This window comes from Canis lupus, chromosome 23 (assembly GCF_003254725.2).
Source record: "Canis lupus dingo isolate Sandy chromosome 23, ASM325472v2, whole genome shotgun sequence".
Taxonomy (NCBI): Eukaryota; Metazoa; Chordata; class Mammalia; order Carnivora; family Canidae; genus Canis; species Canis lupus.
The window spans coordinates 9,818,708-9,833,506 of record NC_064265.1 but is presented as its reverse complement, the minus strand read 5'-3'; the positions used below and the strand labels follow the sequence as shown (position 1 = coordinate 9,833,506).

Sequence of the window (14,799 nt, the reverse complement as noted above, 5' to 3'; positions counted from 1 at the left end):
AGCAACCCTCGCCAAGTTATGACAATCAAAGAGGTCTTGTGAGGGATAAATTCATGGTGTCCCCTTCCTGCCCGCCTGCTTTGAGAGCTGCTGGTCTTATACTGGAAAATTCTGCCCCAGGACAATGAGCAATGGAGAAGCAAGTGGTATTACTGGAAGGAACGGGTGCGGCGCAACAGTAGCTTTGAATGTCGGCCCCTCCAATGACAGACCATTGATTTCTTTCTCTATCCGCTCTGCACTCCCAGTCTCCCCCACCCCAAAAAACCACACACTCACACACATTATTTTCATAAATGACTTTTACTTCTTTATCATTTCTCTTGACAGTAATTCTTGGCAATGTGCAGATAACATGAAGGCAAGCATAACTTTCAGAAGTCATCAAAGATATGGTCCTATTGTCCTCATTTTCTTAAACCATTAAAATATTTTCATTTATAAAAATTAATCTAAATATAAATATTGACACTGAAGATCAAAATCACTTGATGACAAAATAATTCTTCTGAAACTATAACATATGCTTATGGTTTTTAATAGTAAATTAAATCTTTGCACTTATTTGGCACAAGGAAACCTTTATAAAATTTCAAATGCCATAGAGCAGGCTTCTTCTTTTTTTTTTTTTTTTTTTGCAAGGCTTACACAGTACACATTTTTGTCAAAGGAAACTGAATATTTTAACACTGTAACACAACAATAGTTGCTTTTCATGCGTCTTAAAGAAAACATTCTTTTTGGAACTCAGATCTTTTTTTGTTGTGTTTTTAAAATTTGTATTTGTCTGCTTTGAGTCACACCAACAGAACAAAAAGCCAAAGACTGACTTTATTTCAAAGGAGTCATTTCTGTTGGATAACACATACACAGCGTCAGCAGGGAGTATCACTGGAAGATAGGTAGACCCCCATCAGGAAGGGATCATAACACACATCTCAGCAGCAAATCAGGTCTGGGAATGTGCATAGCAGCAAAAGAATATAGAAGTTGAAACAAACTGTGAGGCTTTTGTGAAGCATTCCGATTATACTTAACTTCAAGGTGTGACTTTAGCAAACTAATCTCTCTGGCCCTCTTAGTTTCCAAATCTGAAAAATGGGGATACCTACTGAAGAGAGTTGCTCTAAGGATTAAAATGAGAAGAAATTACCTCCCTGAAAGCAGTCATTTAATACATTTTGATCGAACTATCCCCTTGACTCTCATTTCCTCTCTTCCTTAGATTCAGAATGTATCAGGGACAGATTTAATTCATTGAGTGAAGTTCCATTCCATTTGCTTTTATACACACACACTCTACATAGTCATGCATTCAAGGCCACAAATGTGGAGCTTGTGTCGGCTCTTGTGTCCATTAAATTCAGTTTATCCTTGCTTTTTTCATGCCTGTAAGTTTTTCAAGGCGATTCTTTAACCATTGTTATCTTTAAGGTCATTCTACTGTTTTGCTGAATATTTATTGGGAAATAAATTTTGGAGGACAACATTTTTTCAACGTGGTCATTGTCTGCAAGAATCCATTTACCTAAACCCCATTAGATGTGGTCATTGCTAAACTGCATGTGGATTCTGGACAGTGCCCTAAGTTAAGCCAATGATGGGCTTTCTCAAGCTCCTTTCCCCTTCAGAGTGGGGAAACTGCCAATAGGTTCAGTAAAGAATCCTGAATTCTCAATGAGACCATATTTCTGATAGACCTGGACATGGCATGGGTGAGTCAGAGCTTTCCATTTTGTGGCTTGTGATGGCAAAGTGATGGGAATGACTGGTTGTAGGGGGTGGGTGGGTAGGAGCTTCCCAGGAAGGCAGTGGCTGAAGGGAGACCCTCATCCTTGCTGGGTGTGTGCTCCCCAAATGGGACAGTCCGGATGTTCACTACAGGGGGCATTTGTACTTTTTACCTTAGTACCCGTGGGACAAAGATGCTTGCGAGAGATTAGTAAGAACTGATGATAAATTAAATGATAATACCCATCTCTCTTCCTTCCGTCCCCCCCAATAGTTTTCCTTCGGACAGATAACTCTTCACATGTACTTCTAGTTGAATCAGAGGGATCAAAAAAAAAAAAAAGAAAAAAGAAAGAAAGAAAGAAAGAAAAAGATCTTAAAGACAACAGACAGTAGCAAAGCGAACAGGGAAAAGATGCATCTTTTGAACACGGAGCTCTACTGTTGGAAGCCAGCCTCTCGGTTTTCTGTCTTGGATTCCCCTGGGAGCCTAAGGCAGAGAGTGGACAAACCACAGTGCACAAGTCCGGGACTGCTTTCTGGGTGAGGTATCAGGGCAGCCCTGTGCAGTGGTGCACCATGGCCTCCCCAGGCCCTCTCCTCAGGTGGAAATCCGTACAGTATTCGATGGCTGTTGGGTCAAGGCACTGTCGTGTACGGCCAGAGGCAGTGGGTCAGTGGCAGTGGAGTTCCATGGCACTAATACATCACAGCAGACTCTAGAGTGGGCTCCTGTGGGGAGACAAGGAGTGCACTGTCATCAGCCACCTGACAAAGGCAGGAAGAGGGGATCAAAAATATCTACTCCCTTTTATTTATTTATTTATTTTTTTAGAGAGAGAGAGAGAGAGGGAGAGGGCACATTTGCAAGGGGAGGGAGGGACAGAGGGAGAAAATTCTAAGTGGAATGCCACACTGCTGCATCTCTTGACCCAAATATCATGACCTGAGCCAAAATCAAGAGTTAGATACTTAATTGACTGAGCCACCCAGGTGCCCAAATTTTACTAAATTTTAAAATTTCAGTAAGTTTTTAGTAATTTCTGATTTAAATAAGATTTTATTAGAATTCAGACATTAAAATTAATTAGCATAGATTTACATGACATTGTATGTAAATATATATAAGTATATATATGTGTGCATACATATATATATATATACATATATATATATGTGTGTGTGTATTTTAAGATTTTAAGTAATCTCTGCACCCAATGTGGGGCTTGAACCCACAACCCTGAAATCAAGAGTAGCATGCTCTACTGATTGAGCCAAGCAGCTGCCCTGTATTGTTTGTTTGTTTATTTGTTTTTTACATTTGTTTTTAAGTTCGATTTGCCAACATTTAGCATAACACCCAGTGCTCATCCCGTCAAGTGCCCCCCTCAGTGCCCGTCACCCAGTCACCCCAACCCCCCACCCACCTCCCTTTCCACCACCCCTGGTTTGTTTCCCAGAGTTAGGTGTCTCTCATGTTCTGTCTCCCTCCCTGATATTTCCCACTCATTTTCTTTCCTTTCCATCATAATCCCTTTCACTATTTCTTACATTTCCCGTATGAGTGAAACCATATGATGATTGTCCTTCTCTGATTGACTTACTTCACTCAGCATAATACCCTCCAGTTCCATCCACGTTGAAGCAAATGGTGGGCATTTGTCTCTTCTGATGCCTGAGTAATATTCCACTGTATACACAGACCACAGCTTCTTTATCCATTCATCTTTTGATGGACACCGAGGCTCCTTCCACCGTTTGGCTATTGTGGACATTGCTGCTAGAAACATCGGGGTGCAGGTGTCCTGCCATTTCACTGCATCTGTATATTTGGGGTAAATCCCCAGTAGTGCAATTGCTGGGTCATAGGGAAGTTCTATTTTTAACTCTGAGGAACCTCCACACAGTTTTCCAGAGTGGCTGTACCAGTTTACATTCCCACCAACAGTGCAAAAGGGTTGCCGTTTCTCCGCATTCTCTCCAACATTTGTGGTTTCCTGTCTTGTTAATTTTCCCCATTCTCACTGGGGTGAGGTGGTATCTCATTGTGGTTTTGATTTGATGCGGAGCATTTTCTCATGTGCTTGTTGGCCATGTCTATGTCTTCTTTGGTGAAATTTCTTTTCATGTCTTCTGCCCATTTCATGATTGGATTTTTTGTTTCTTTGCTGTTGATTTTGATAAGTTCTTTATAGATCTTGGATACTAGCCCTTTATCTGATATGTCATTTGCAAATATCTTCTCCCATTCTGTAGGTTGTCTTTGAGTTTTGTTGACTGTTTCTTTTGCTGTGCAGAAGCTTTTATCTTTTTTTTTTTTTAATTTTCTTTTTTTTTTTTATTGGTGTTCAATTTACTAACATACAGAATAACACCCAGTGCCCGTCACCCATTCACTCCCACCCCCCGCCCTCCTCCCCTTCTACCACCCCTAGTTCGTTTCCCAGAGTTAGCAGTCTTTACGTTCTGTCTCCCTTTCTGATATTTCCCACACATTTCCAGAAGCTTTTATCTTGATTAAGTCCCAATAATTCATTTTTTGCTTTTGTTTCCCTTGCCTTTATAGATGTATCTTGCAAGAAGTTACTGTGGCCAAGTTCAAAAAGGGTATTGCCTGTGTTCTCCTCTAGGATTTTGATGGATTCTTGTCTCACATTTAGATCTTTTCTCCATTTTGAGTTTATCTTTGTGTATGGTGTAAGAGAATGGTCTAGTTTCATTCTTCTGCATGTGGCTGTCCAATTTCCCAGCACCATTTATTGAAGAGACTGTTTTTTTTCCCAGTGGATAGTCTTTCCTGCTTTGTCAAATATTAGTTGACCATAGAGTTGAGGGCCCATTTCTGGGTTCTCTGTTCTGTTCCACTAATCTATGTGTCTGTTTTTGTGCCAGTACCACACTGTCTTGATGATTATAGCTTTGTAGTACAACCTGAAATCTGGCATTGTGATGCCCCTGGCATTGGTCTTCTTTTTCAATATTCCTCTGGCTATTCGGGGTCTTTTCTGATTCCATACAAATCTTAAGATTATTTGTTCCAACTCTGTGAAGAAAGTTCATGGTATTTTGATAGAGATTGCATTGAACCTGTAAATTGCCCTGGGTAGCATTGACATTTTTACAATATTTATTCTTCCAATCCATGAGCACAGAATGTTTTTCCATCTCGTGTCTTCCTCAATTTCTTTCAGAAGTGTTCTGTAGTACATTGCATATTTAAATAAAAAATTTACATCTCTGTTAAAATCTCTTATTTTTATTTATTTTCTTCTTGACTTGGCTTACAAAACATTTTCTGTTTTATATTTTTCCAAAGAATAAGTTCTTGGATTTATGACCATTTCTGCAGTTTTCTGATTTGAACTAATTGGTTTCTGTCTTGATCTTTGATGTACGGAATGCAATGTCTAGTTCATTTTTTTTTTGCTTTTTCCTTTTTTAATAATGAAGAAAATATTTAATACTATGAATGTGACAGTGTATTTTTATATGTATTTCGATATATGTAATTTTTAAAAAGATTTTATTTATTTATTCATGAGGGACGTAGAGAGAGACAGACATAGGCAGAGGGAGAAGCAGGCTCCCTCAAGGGAGCCTTATGCAGGACTTGATCTCGGAGCCCCGGGATCATGACCTGAGCAGAAGGCAGATACTCAACTGCTGAGCTACCCAGGTGCCCGGATACATGTGTTGTTTTCATTTTCTAAGTGCTCTGTGGATTTGCTTTGCTCTTTAGTTCAGTAGCTACTTGGAAATGTGTGTGTGTGTGTGTGTGTGTGTATGATTGTGTATGTGGGTGCACGTGCTTTCTAATTTCCAAGTAGAATTTCTGTGTATTTTAACTTTTGTTCTAATTTTCTAAATTTGCTCTGTCCCTTATGACAGTCACTAGTCACATATGGCTATTTACATTTATATTAATTAAAATGAAACAAAATTAAAAAATCAGTTCCTCTGAGGCAGTAGCTCATTTTTAAGCACTCAACAACCACACATAGCTCAGTGACTTCCATATCGCATGTTGCAGATAGAGAACATATCCATCATTTTGTAATGTTCTACTGGACAGCTGTGTTGGAGATTATTGCTGGCATTGAGGTCATAGATGATCATTTATGCTTCCTGCTTTTTGGAATTTGCTGAGTTGGTGTTTTTTTTTTTTTTTTTTTTTTTTTTTTTTTTTTTTTTTGTAGCTGGTAAAAAATCAACTTTTATAAAAGGTCCACTAATGCTTGGAAAGAAAGTGAATCCTCTACAAAGCTAGATAAATATCTTTTTTTTTTTTGTAAGATAAATATCTTAACTAAAGCTTATTAAATACCTTATTCACATGCTCTAATTTGTATTTATTTTTGGTGTACTTGGGCTTCCCAGGGCTGATAAGGGAATTTTAAAGTCACCGGCCTTGCACAATAAATTGTGTCGCTCTGTTGCATGCCAAATCAGGAAAGGGTCACGACTTGTATTTTAAATCAAAATTAAAATAACCTCCCTCTTTGTTTTCTCTGAATGCTTCTTCTCTTGAATTCTACTTCGTTTGAAAGTAATATTGCTGCTTCTCTTTTTTGTTTGTATTTGTTTAGTAATAGTGCCCATTCTTTCATTTTTAATCTCTCTGTGTTATCTAAAGGTAGCTTATTTTTCAAAATAATTTAAGGTGAAACTTACATAACATAAAATTAACCATTTAAAAATGAACAATTTAGGGGTGCCTAGGTGGCTTAGTCTGATAAGCTCTTGACTCTTGATTTTGGGTCAGGTCATACTCTCAGGGTTGTGAGATCAAGCATCAAGCCCCATGTTGGCCTTCTCTGCTGGACATGGAGCCTGCTTAAGATTCTCTATCTCCCTCTCCATCTGCCCCTCCCCCCTCTGAAAAAATGAACAGTTCAGTGGCATTTAGTACACTCACAATGTGGTGGCCACTACCTCCATCTAGTTTGAAAGCATACCGTCCCTCTAAAACAAAACATCTCACCTATGAAGTGGTTACTTCCTATGGCCCCTCCCCACAGCCCCTGGCAACCACTAATCTGTTCTATCTCTATGAAAGGTAATACTTTTAACTATCTTATTTATAACAGATTTCTTCTCTGGCCCTACTGGTCTGTCCTTTTAAGTGCGATAATGCATCTTTTTAGCTTTGTAAAGTAATGGCCAGGAGCAAAGTAATTGGACTTTAAAAGGTCAGGGGTAATGGCTGAGCAGTGAGGAAAAGGCAGTGGGCAGCACTGTTGCCATGTGGTGCCCAGAGATGCAGTGATTTGTAACCCCAAGGGCATGCCCACCGTCATGCCATTACCTGGTGCTCCTGCACTCAGGGGACAGGGACAGTGAGGGGGAGGAAGGGAAAGGGAGGGATGGGTGACGAATAAAAGGCAACAGAATAAACTTACCCTTCCTTCAGTTTTGTCACCCAGATACTGCCTGTCCTCAGCATAATGGTACCACTGAGGCAGTTTAGCTGGATTATTACTTCCCACATAAGCAGCACCAAGCCTTTGCCAAAATTTGAAGCATCGGCTGGTGTTTAGGCAAACAATTCCTTAGACTTGTTTACATGATCTCCAGAATTTGTGCAAATTATCTCCTGTCCCTTTCTTTGCATTTAGGGGCAGCTGCTTACTTTTTTCAGGAACACAAGTAATTAATGGTGAACAAGAGATGTAAGGAAGGGTGAATATGGATCAAAAACAGGATAAAGGGGATCCCTGGGTGGCTCAGCAGTTTGGCGCCTGCCTTCAGCCCAGGGCATGATCCTGGAGTCCCGGGATCAAGTCCCACATCAGGCTTCCTGCATGAAGCCTGCTTCTCCTCTGCCTGTGTCTCTGCCTCTCTCTCTCTGTGTCTCTCATGAATAAATAAATAAAATCTTAAAAAAAAAACAAAACAGGATGAAAACTCTGACATCTCAACCAGACCTTACATTCTTTTTTTTTTTTAAGTTTTATTTATTTATTCATGAGTGACACAGAGACAGAGGCAGAGACATAGGTAGAGGGAGAGGCAGGTTCACCATGGGGAGCCGGATGTGGAGCTCCATCCCAGGACCCCGGTATCATGGCTGGAGCCAATAGCAGACCCTCAACTGAGCCACCCAGGCACCCCCAGACCTTACATTCTTATGTATGTATTTTTAGTTCTCTAATATCATACCCTACAAGGAGCTGGATATATAGTTGTGAGGATGTATCCATATATCAAAGAGGTTAGCAATACCAGGCAGGGTGCTTATGCTTCTAGTTGCTCCCCTTTCCTCCCCACCTCCCTAACCAACGACCTTGAGACCATGCATGAAGGATGCTGCCTGGGACTCTGATGGGAGAGCTGCAGACAGGAGGGCTACAGAATGGAGGCATCATGTACAGTGCAAGTGATAGGCATTGCGACACAGCTGACTTACCATCAAATCCTTGGTGGTGCTTTTTCTTTCATTAGTCCTGTTTGTTGAGGAGCCTTGGAGAATGAAGTTGCGGTTAAATGTTTTCATGGTGGTCACTGAAGATGCCTCAATGTTTTCAGCTAAAAGGAAACAAATGGAAATAAATGGTACCCAGAAGCTCGGCCAAGTGTTGAGGAAGAAAGCCCAGCTGTCCCCATGACCCAGATTTTGGTTCTAGACTTGGTATCTCACTTCAGTCTGCAGGTCTGACTGTAGAATCTTTTAATTTTGTTATTATTTTTATGGTATGCATCAAATAAATCCAAGAATCATAAATGGCTTTCTAGGAAAAAGTAGCTTGGAGATAATCCACCATAGTTCATAAATTCTTCTTCTTCTTTTTTTTTTTTTTTTTAAAACTAGGTTCCCTGCCCAGCATGGAGACAAATGCCGGGCTTGAATTCTCGATGCTGAGATAGAGGCCTCCATTGATATCAAGAGTCAGATGCCTAACTGACTGAGCCACCCAGGCACACCATCCATAATTCATAAATTCTAATTTGCAATTCTGGAATATAGAAGTCTCTAAAGGCTGTAAATTCTTACGACTTTGGGGCCCAAATTGTCAAATGGCAAAACCTGACTTACACTGACATATGGCCATTTAAAATCCTTGTCCATTCCACTGAGAGTGAACATTCTCGTGCTTTGCTGCAAGGACATTAATGGGTTTGTCAGATGCTGCCCCAGACACCATGAGGAGGGGACTGTTAGGAAATATACAATACATGTGCCATATTACCTTTCTAATGTTCAAGACATTCTGAAACATGTATTTATCCAAGGATTTCAAATAAAAGACCATGGGTCTGTAATACATTGCAATCATGTGAGGTTTAATGGGATATAAAGTAGGCATTCAATAAATATTTGTTGAGCAAACAATGGTGGAGCCACGACTTAAACATATATCTTCTGTCTACTCTTCTGATTTGTGGATTTAAATTCTAGCTTGACATCATCATATATGGCTCCTGAATCTAGGGAAGCTGTTGAAAATGTCCAGGGGATGAGGATGACACCGCCAGCATCACTAGAATCCCTTGTGGGTTGTGCACTGTGTTAGATGCCTCTGGTGCCTTGCCCACATTTTCCTGACATCACCACACATTCCGACATCCAGCACATTCCAACAGAATGCTTCTGCAAGCACTGTCACTCTCTCTTGGCTCATGCATGGAGTGGGGAAGAAGTACCGGGGAATTAATGCCTTCTCCCCAGTAAAGATCAGAGGATGATAGCTGAGAGTTGAAATCCTCCTTTTCCTATTCTTTGGGCAGGAAACTCTGAGGTGCAGTAAATACTGTCTCCCAGATGTCCTGAGCAGGATTTGGCCTCATTTGCTCAGAGAAATTACAAATTAAATTGCACTGTATTAAAAATAAATAAATAAATTGCACTGTATTGACTTAATTTCTGTCCCTGTATCATTTCTTTCTTCTTCTACCAGTGTTTCTTAGAATCACTACCCAAATCACATCCTTCTCCCAGGGTCTGCTTCTTGGGGGGATTCAAGTCAAGACGGATTCTTCACAAGAGCACTTCTGGGTGAGAACTCCCCATCAGATCTAGTCCTCAAACTCAGATAACTGAGTCATTCAAAGTAAATAAGTCAGACTTAATTCTTTGGTAGCTCTGTAGTTTTATTTTAAGCACACCTTTCACTGGTGGGGCAGGCAGTTTCCTCCTCTGCTGCCTTGATGTGTCTATGGTTTGTACCTACAAATAGAACACAACAGTCAACACACCTTCATAAAGCAAAGGTATTTATCTTCTAAATTTCCCAAGTCGTGCAATATTCCAACAAAGGAAGTGAGGGACAAACACACCTGGTTCCTTTGCTTCTGATCTCGTTTTCTTGTAAGGCGCACACACGGTGCTATGTTTAATCCTGCAATGGTCAGGGCTGAAATTCGGCTCTCAATATCAGAAATCTTAATGCAACAGAAAGATAGAATCAGTAGGGGAAAAGCACAGGAGGGGAGAATCTTTGTTATAGGAATCTATAATGAACAAATCTGCTTTGCTATATGCTCATTCAATTTTAATATAAAAACTTTCTTTTTTAAGTAATATCTGTACCCAGTGTGGAGCACAAACTCACAACCTCAAGATCAAGAGTCACATGCTCCACGAACCAGCCAGGCTTCCCTCACTCATTCAACTTCTACCAAGCCCTTCTATATCTAGTGCTATAGTAAGAAAATAAGACACAGGCCTTTCTTTGTAAATTTAAATGTCTAGTTTGGTAGCTCTAGAGTATATCAACACCCTTGTCAGATTATCTCTAGGGGATTAAGCAGAAGCCCAGCGCATGAAGGTAACTGTGGCCCAGCCTAGTGGGGAGAGAAAAGGGGAGTTGTCAGGGAAAGCTTCCAGAGCAGGCAACACTTGTTGCCAGCTTTGAAAGGCAAGTATGATTTATAGGTCCTTCTTCATTCTTCCATGACTCCATGAACCCAAACCATAGCACCAGCTCTTAGGAGGGAGGCTCAGCCACTCCTGGTTCAAGTCCATTTCTTTCATTAAAAGGACAAGTGCCTTGAGAATCTCTCTCTTCTCTCTGGGCATCAGTTTCCTTGTCTATAACATCAGAAGGTCATAAAGAGTTCAGATTTCTTTCCAACAGAGTCTTAAGGCAGATACAGAGAGAAAGAGCCCACTCAGGGCCCAGGAAGAGCCCTGACCCATCCATGTCCCCAGGGATGAAGAAGACACAGTCCTGACTCTTATGAAAGAGCATTAATATGTGCTGTCACCATGCTAAGCACTTTAAATATGTGAACTCATTCATAAACCTATGACATAATACCATTTTCTTGGTTTTGTAGATGAGGGATTTATGACTCAGAGGGATAAGTAATACAGCTAACATTGCACAGGTGGTCTGGGGCAGAACTCTGAATTCATGCCAATGCTCATGCTCTTGCCTCACTGCCACATTCTGAGAGGATCTGCCAAGGTCTGGCATGGGGGACATGTGGAGAGGCAGGAGCAGGCTATTGGAGTGGAGAGAGGAGGTGAGGATCACAGCTGTCCTGATGCTCTCTGGACATGCCTGAGTGTTGCTGGGCATTGGACAAGGAGCTCAAAAGTCAGCCCAGCAGCCAGTGTGTGTGGACTCTGCCCTGAGGTCTCCACTGCCTCCCTTTTTCCTCCTCTCTTGAGCTGCTCAGGACAAATTCAAATTCTGCTGTCACTTACTGAGGACCTTTTTGGACAAAGCCTTTTGGGACAGGTGCCATAGAAAGTGCCAGAGAGAAAGACTGAAGGGTCAGCAAATATGGGAGGTGTTTCCTCTGTCCCCAAGCAGAGGCAGTCTTGGCCAGAAGAGGAGGAGGAGGCAGGCAGAGGCCAAGACTGTGGCATTTGGTGAAATACTCCAAGCTGCCCAGCAGCCTCTGCCCCTCTCTGGCCCCCCTTCTTGTTCTGACTCCTCAAATTTCATATTGAAAGCTGCATTCTTTTGCCTTATAGGCCAATAAACTGCATAGGCCTCTGAGAAAGGTTGCAGACTAAACTTATCAGTCATTGCAGCTGGTATGGATTAGATGACCATGCTCTTTCCTGGAAGCAGTTGTGATGGAGGGCCTTACTCGACGGGCCTTGGGAGACAGGGACAGCAAGCTGCTCACCACCTGATTTGCTGACAGGGTCTGGAAGAAGAAGGGTATATTTTTTTGAGTTTTAGTTCACAGGGCAAAGGCCAAAGAAAGAGGAGAGGAGACTACTGAGGCCTGATTTTGTCTACATTTGCTGTCTATCTATCTATCTATCTATCTATCTATCTATCTATCTATCTATCATCTAATTATGTTCCACTTCATTCCTAAGACTGCATACCCAATGACCCTTACACTATTTGAGGGGATGACTAATTCAGCAATGAGTTTCCTGGGAGCCAAAGCAAAGAGATCAGTGTAGGATTCTATGTCTGCAAGATAAAGACCAAGTGCTCAGAAGAACAGCTTTTCCTGGTACTGAGTGTTCAGAGAGACCTTCTCCACGAAGCCCACAGAGATGATGTTACATGATGCAGTGGATGGCATCCATAGCACACACATCCCCATGGATCATTCTGCAATCTCCCAAAGCATTGGGCAATCCTGTCCCAACGGTAAACTCCAAGATGATAGAGTCCCTGGAGTCCAACCTAATCCAAGAACACAGTTTAGTACATCTACCCTCCTCAGTGGGGACAATTTTGCATGAGAACAGACAACAGGGAGTGTGAGGCTTCATTCTCTGGTGGCAGCTAGCAGTAGGGGGAGAGCCTCCATGGAACTGAAGTTCCCCACATTGCAAAGATCCATGAAATGGAAGGCAGTGTTGAGAACCTCCCTTGAAAATTAAGGAGTTTTTATACAGGTGGATATGTGTCTGATGACAGGACCAACACATTTTCTCAGGAAATCACACAGACTGGTGAAGAATGTGCCTGTGAGGTTAGAAAGGCAGGTTCAAGTCCTGGCTTCATCTCTCTCTTTTTTTTTTTTTTTTTCTTTTTTTTGGCTTCATCGCTCTTTAGCTATTTGACCTTGGGCAAGTGGTTTAACCTCTCTGAGCCTCATTCTCCCTAGAAACAAAAGGGGAAAAATAACAGTAGCTACATCATGGAGTTGTGGGAAGGATTAATTACAATAATGAGGTCAAGTGTTAGGTACAACTTGTGGCACAAGGTAAGGCTCACAGAACAATAGGCATTATTGATAACATTACTGTCATATTTAAAAATCTATAAAAACTAGGCACAGTCAAACACACAGAAAATGGGCATTTTGGACTCCAGGGTTTTCTTCTATAAAACATGGCTCCAGAAGTTTAAGACTAGAAAAATCTAGAAGCAGGTCCAAAAAACTCCTGCCAAACACACATACATAATATTACTTCCTGCTAAGCCATTTGAGAAGTATTTGCTGCAAAATGTACCCCTAGAAAACAAATTATTTGATCTACTTTTTATAACTTTGAATATAAATTGATTAAATATTGGGTGGCATTTATGGAAAATGATTTGTCTTTGAGGAGAGATGATCTTCAATCATTCTTGCTGATAATGAATAGTTATAGTTGCACAGGGCCATGTGCAATGAGATCCTTCCTAATACACAGCATTAACTCATCTGCAGGGTGGGGAATGGGTGCCCTTACATTCTCTAGAGTGCTTACTGCTGCCAGTAGTTGTTGCGATTTCTGACTCTCTAAAACAAAAATATTTATTTAAAGAGTAATTACTATTCAAGATAATCATCTTCTCTATCCATAGGTGGTTTTTATTGACCCCAGATCCCCTAGGATACAAGATACAAGGGGGAGTATTAAGAGATGGGGTCTATAGAAATATCACTGAACCAGGGATCTGTACTGAGTATATACTGCAGACACCATGTCTCAAACATTCTGTGTTTGAGAATCAGTGATTTAGTCCACAGTCAATTCTGATCCAGAGTCAGGGGACAGGGGAATATCCATGAAAACTTTAAACAAATATCTTCATGAAGTTATAGACAACATCATTTCAGTTCTGAATCAGCCATATCTAAATCGCGCAAAATACTGGTCTGAGAAATCTACACTTCCAATTTCATTCATTTATCCACACCATTTTTATTGCCAAACCCATGTCAGGTATTATGTTAGGCACTGGAGTTACTGTGTTAAGAGAGACAGCTACAGTCCTGTCCTCATGGGGCTGTCAGTGTGTAGAGGGGGAAGCTGGCAGCAAGTAAGTAATCAACAGTTAGGGAGGGGTGATCTTGGGATAGAATGGGAACCTATATAGCAAGGAGACCTACCTATGGGTCAGAAAATTTGTCTAAGAGGAAAGTGACATAGGTTTAATTTTTTTTTTTTTTTTTTTAATTTATTTACGATAGTCACACAGAGAGAGAGAGAGAGAGAGAGGCAGAGACACAGGCAGAGGGAGGAGCAGGCTCCATGCACTGGGAGCCCGATGTGGGACTCGATCCCGGGTCTCCAGGATCGCGCCCTGGGCCAAAGACAGGCGCCAAACCGCTGCGCCACCCAGGGATCCCAGTGACATAGGTTTAAAGGAAAGTCTGATATATTATCAAAGCTATAATTTTTTAGAAGGAGAATTTGGTGGAATTCACCCAAAAGGACAATGCAAGTGCACTAGAGAACCGATAAAAGGGCTTTGCAATAATTGTTGTGGAAGGTGGGTGCCCTCTCCTGTTTTGTGATGGTGCTCCTTCTGGGCAAAGAAGGAGTTCCTACCTGGAGCTCAGCATGGTGAACCTGGGCTGCAGCCGTGGCCACCTGGTCCTCCAGATCTGCCAGTTCAGTCTCATTGGTGCCACTATGGATGCAACGGGCAGCATCCTCCAGTTCATTCAGTTGGCCTTCCAGTCCATACACTGTGCCTGCCGCCAGGTACACCTGCAGAGGAGGTGCAGCCTTTGAGCTCAGATTTTGGAACTGAGACTGGTGGGGTCCTTTCAGGGCACCCCAGTAATTCAGGAGGAATGAAAGAGGACCAGACTCAATGCTGGAGGAAAACTCAGAGAATACGTCTGTTTATAAACATTCTTCACACTGAAATGGTAGCACGAGGTCTTACCACCTCCTCACTGTCAACCACACCTAGGTCCCCCCAACTTTCC

General features: G+C 41.6%; 2 protein-coding genes across 11 annotated transcripts in view; one reads left to right on the top strand and one right to left on the bottom strand.

Annotated features, from left to right (window-relative positions):
- Positions 1 to 14,799, top strand: part of LOC112668725 (collagen alpha-1(XI) chain-like) — a 57,169-nt gene that overhangs the window by 32,710 nt on the left and 9,660 nt on the right. For 3 of the 4 annotated variants that reach the window (XM_049100134.1, XM_025461209.3, XM_049100137.1), the window contains one exon: positions 8,540 to 9,589. The exons of the other annotated variant lie outside the window; for it this stretch is intronic. In XM_049100134.1, coding sequence (XP_048956091.1) covers positions 8,540 to 8,590 — 51 coding nt within the window. In that variant the 3' untranslated portion in view covers positions 8,591 to 9,589. Of the gene's footprint in view, positions 1 to 8,539; positions 9,590 to 14,799 lie in introns of those variants that run through there. 4 annotated transcript variants of the gene reach the window in all.
- The window catches only part of LOC112668723 (myosin VIIA and Rab interacting protein), a 368,414-nt gene continuing 353,899 nt past the window's right edge, over positions 285 to 14,799 (bottom strand). For 5 of the 7 annotated variants that reach the window (XM_025461205.3, XM_049100127.1, XM_049100129.1 and 2 more), the window contains 6 exons: positions 14,414 to 14,575; positions 11,773 to 11,832; positions 10,006 to 10,110; positions 9,835 to 9,895; positions 8,138 to 8,256; positions 285 to 2,463 (listed from right to left, as the gene is read on the bottom strand). In XM_025461205.3, coding sequence (XP_025316990.1) covers positions 2,431 to 2,463; positions 8,138 to 8,256; positions 9,835 to 9,895; positions 10,006 to 10,110; positions 11,773 to 11,832; positions 14,414 to 14,575 — 540 coding nt within the window. In that variant the 3' untranslated portion in view covers positions 285 to 2,430. The remainder of the gene's footprint in view (positions 2,464 to 8,137; positions 8,257 to 9,834; positions 9,896 to 10,005; positions 10,111 to 11,772; positions 11,833 to 14,413; positions 14,576 to 14,799) is intronic. The other 2 variants (XM_049100130.1, XM_025461206.3) reach the window with 1 other exon arrangement.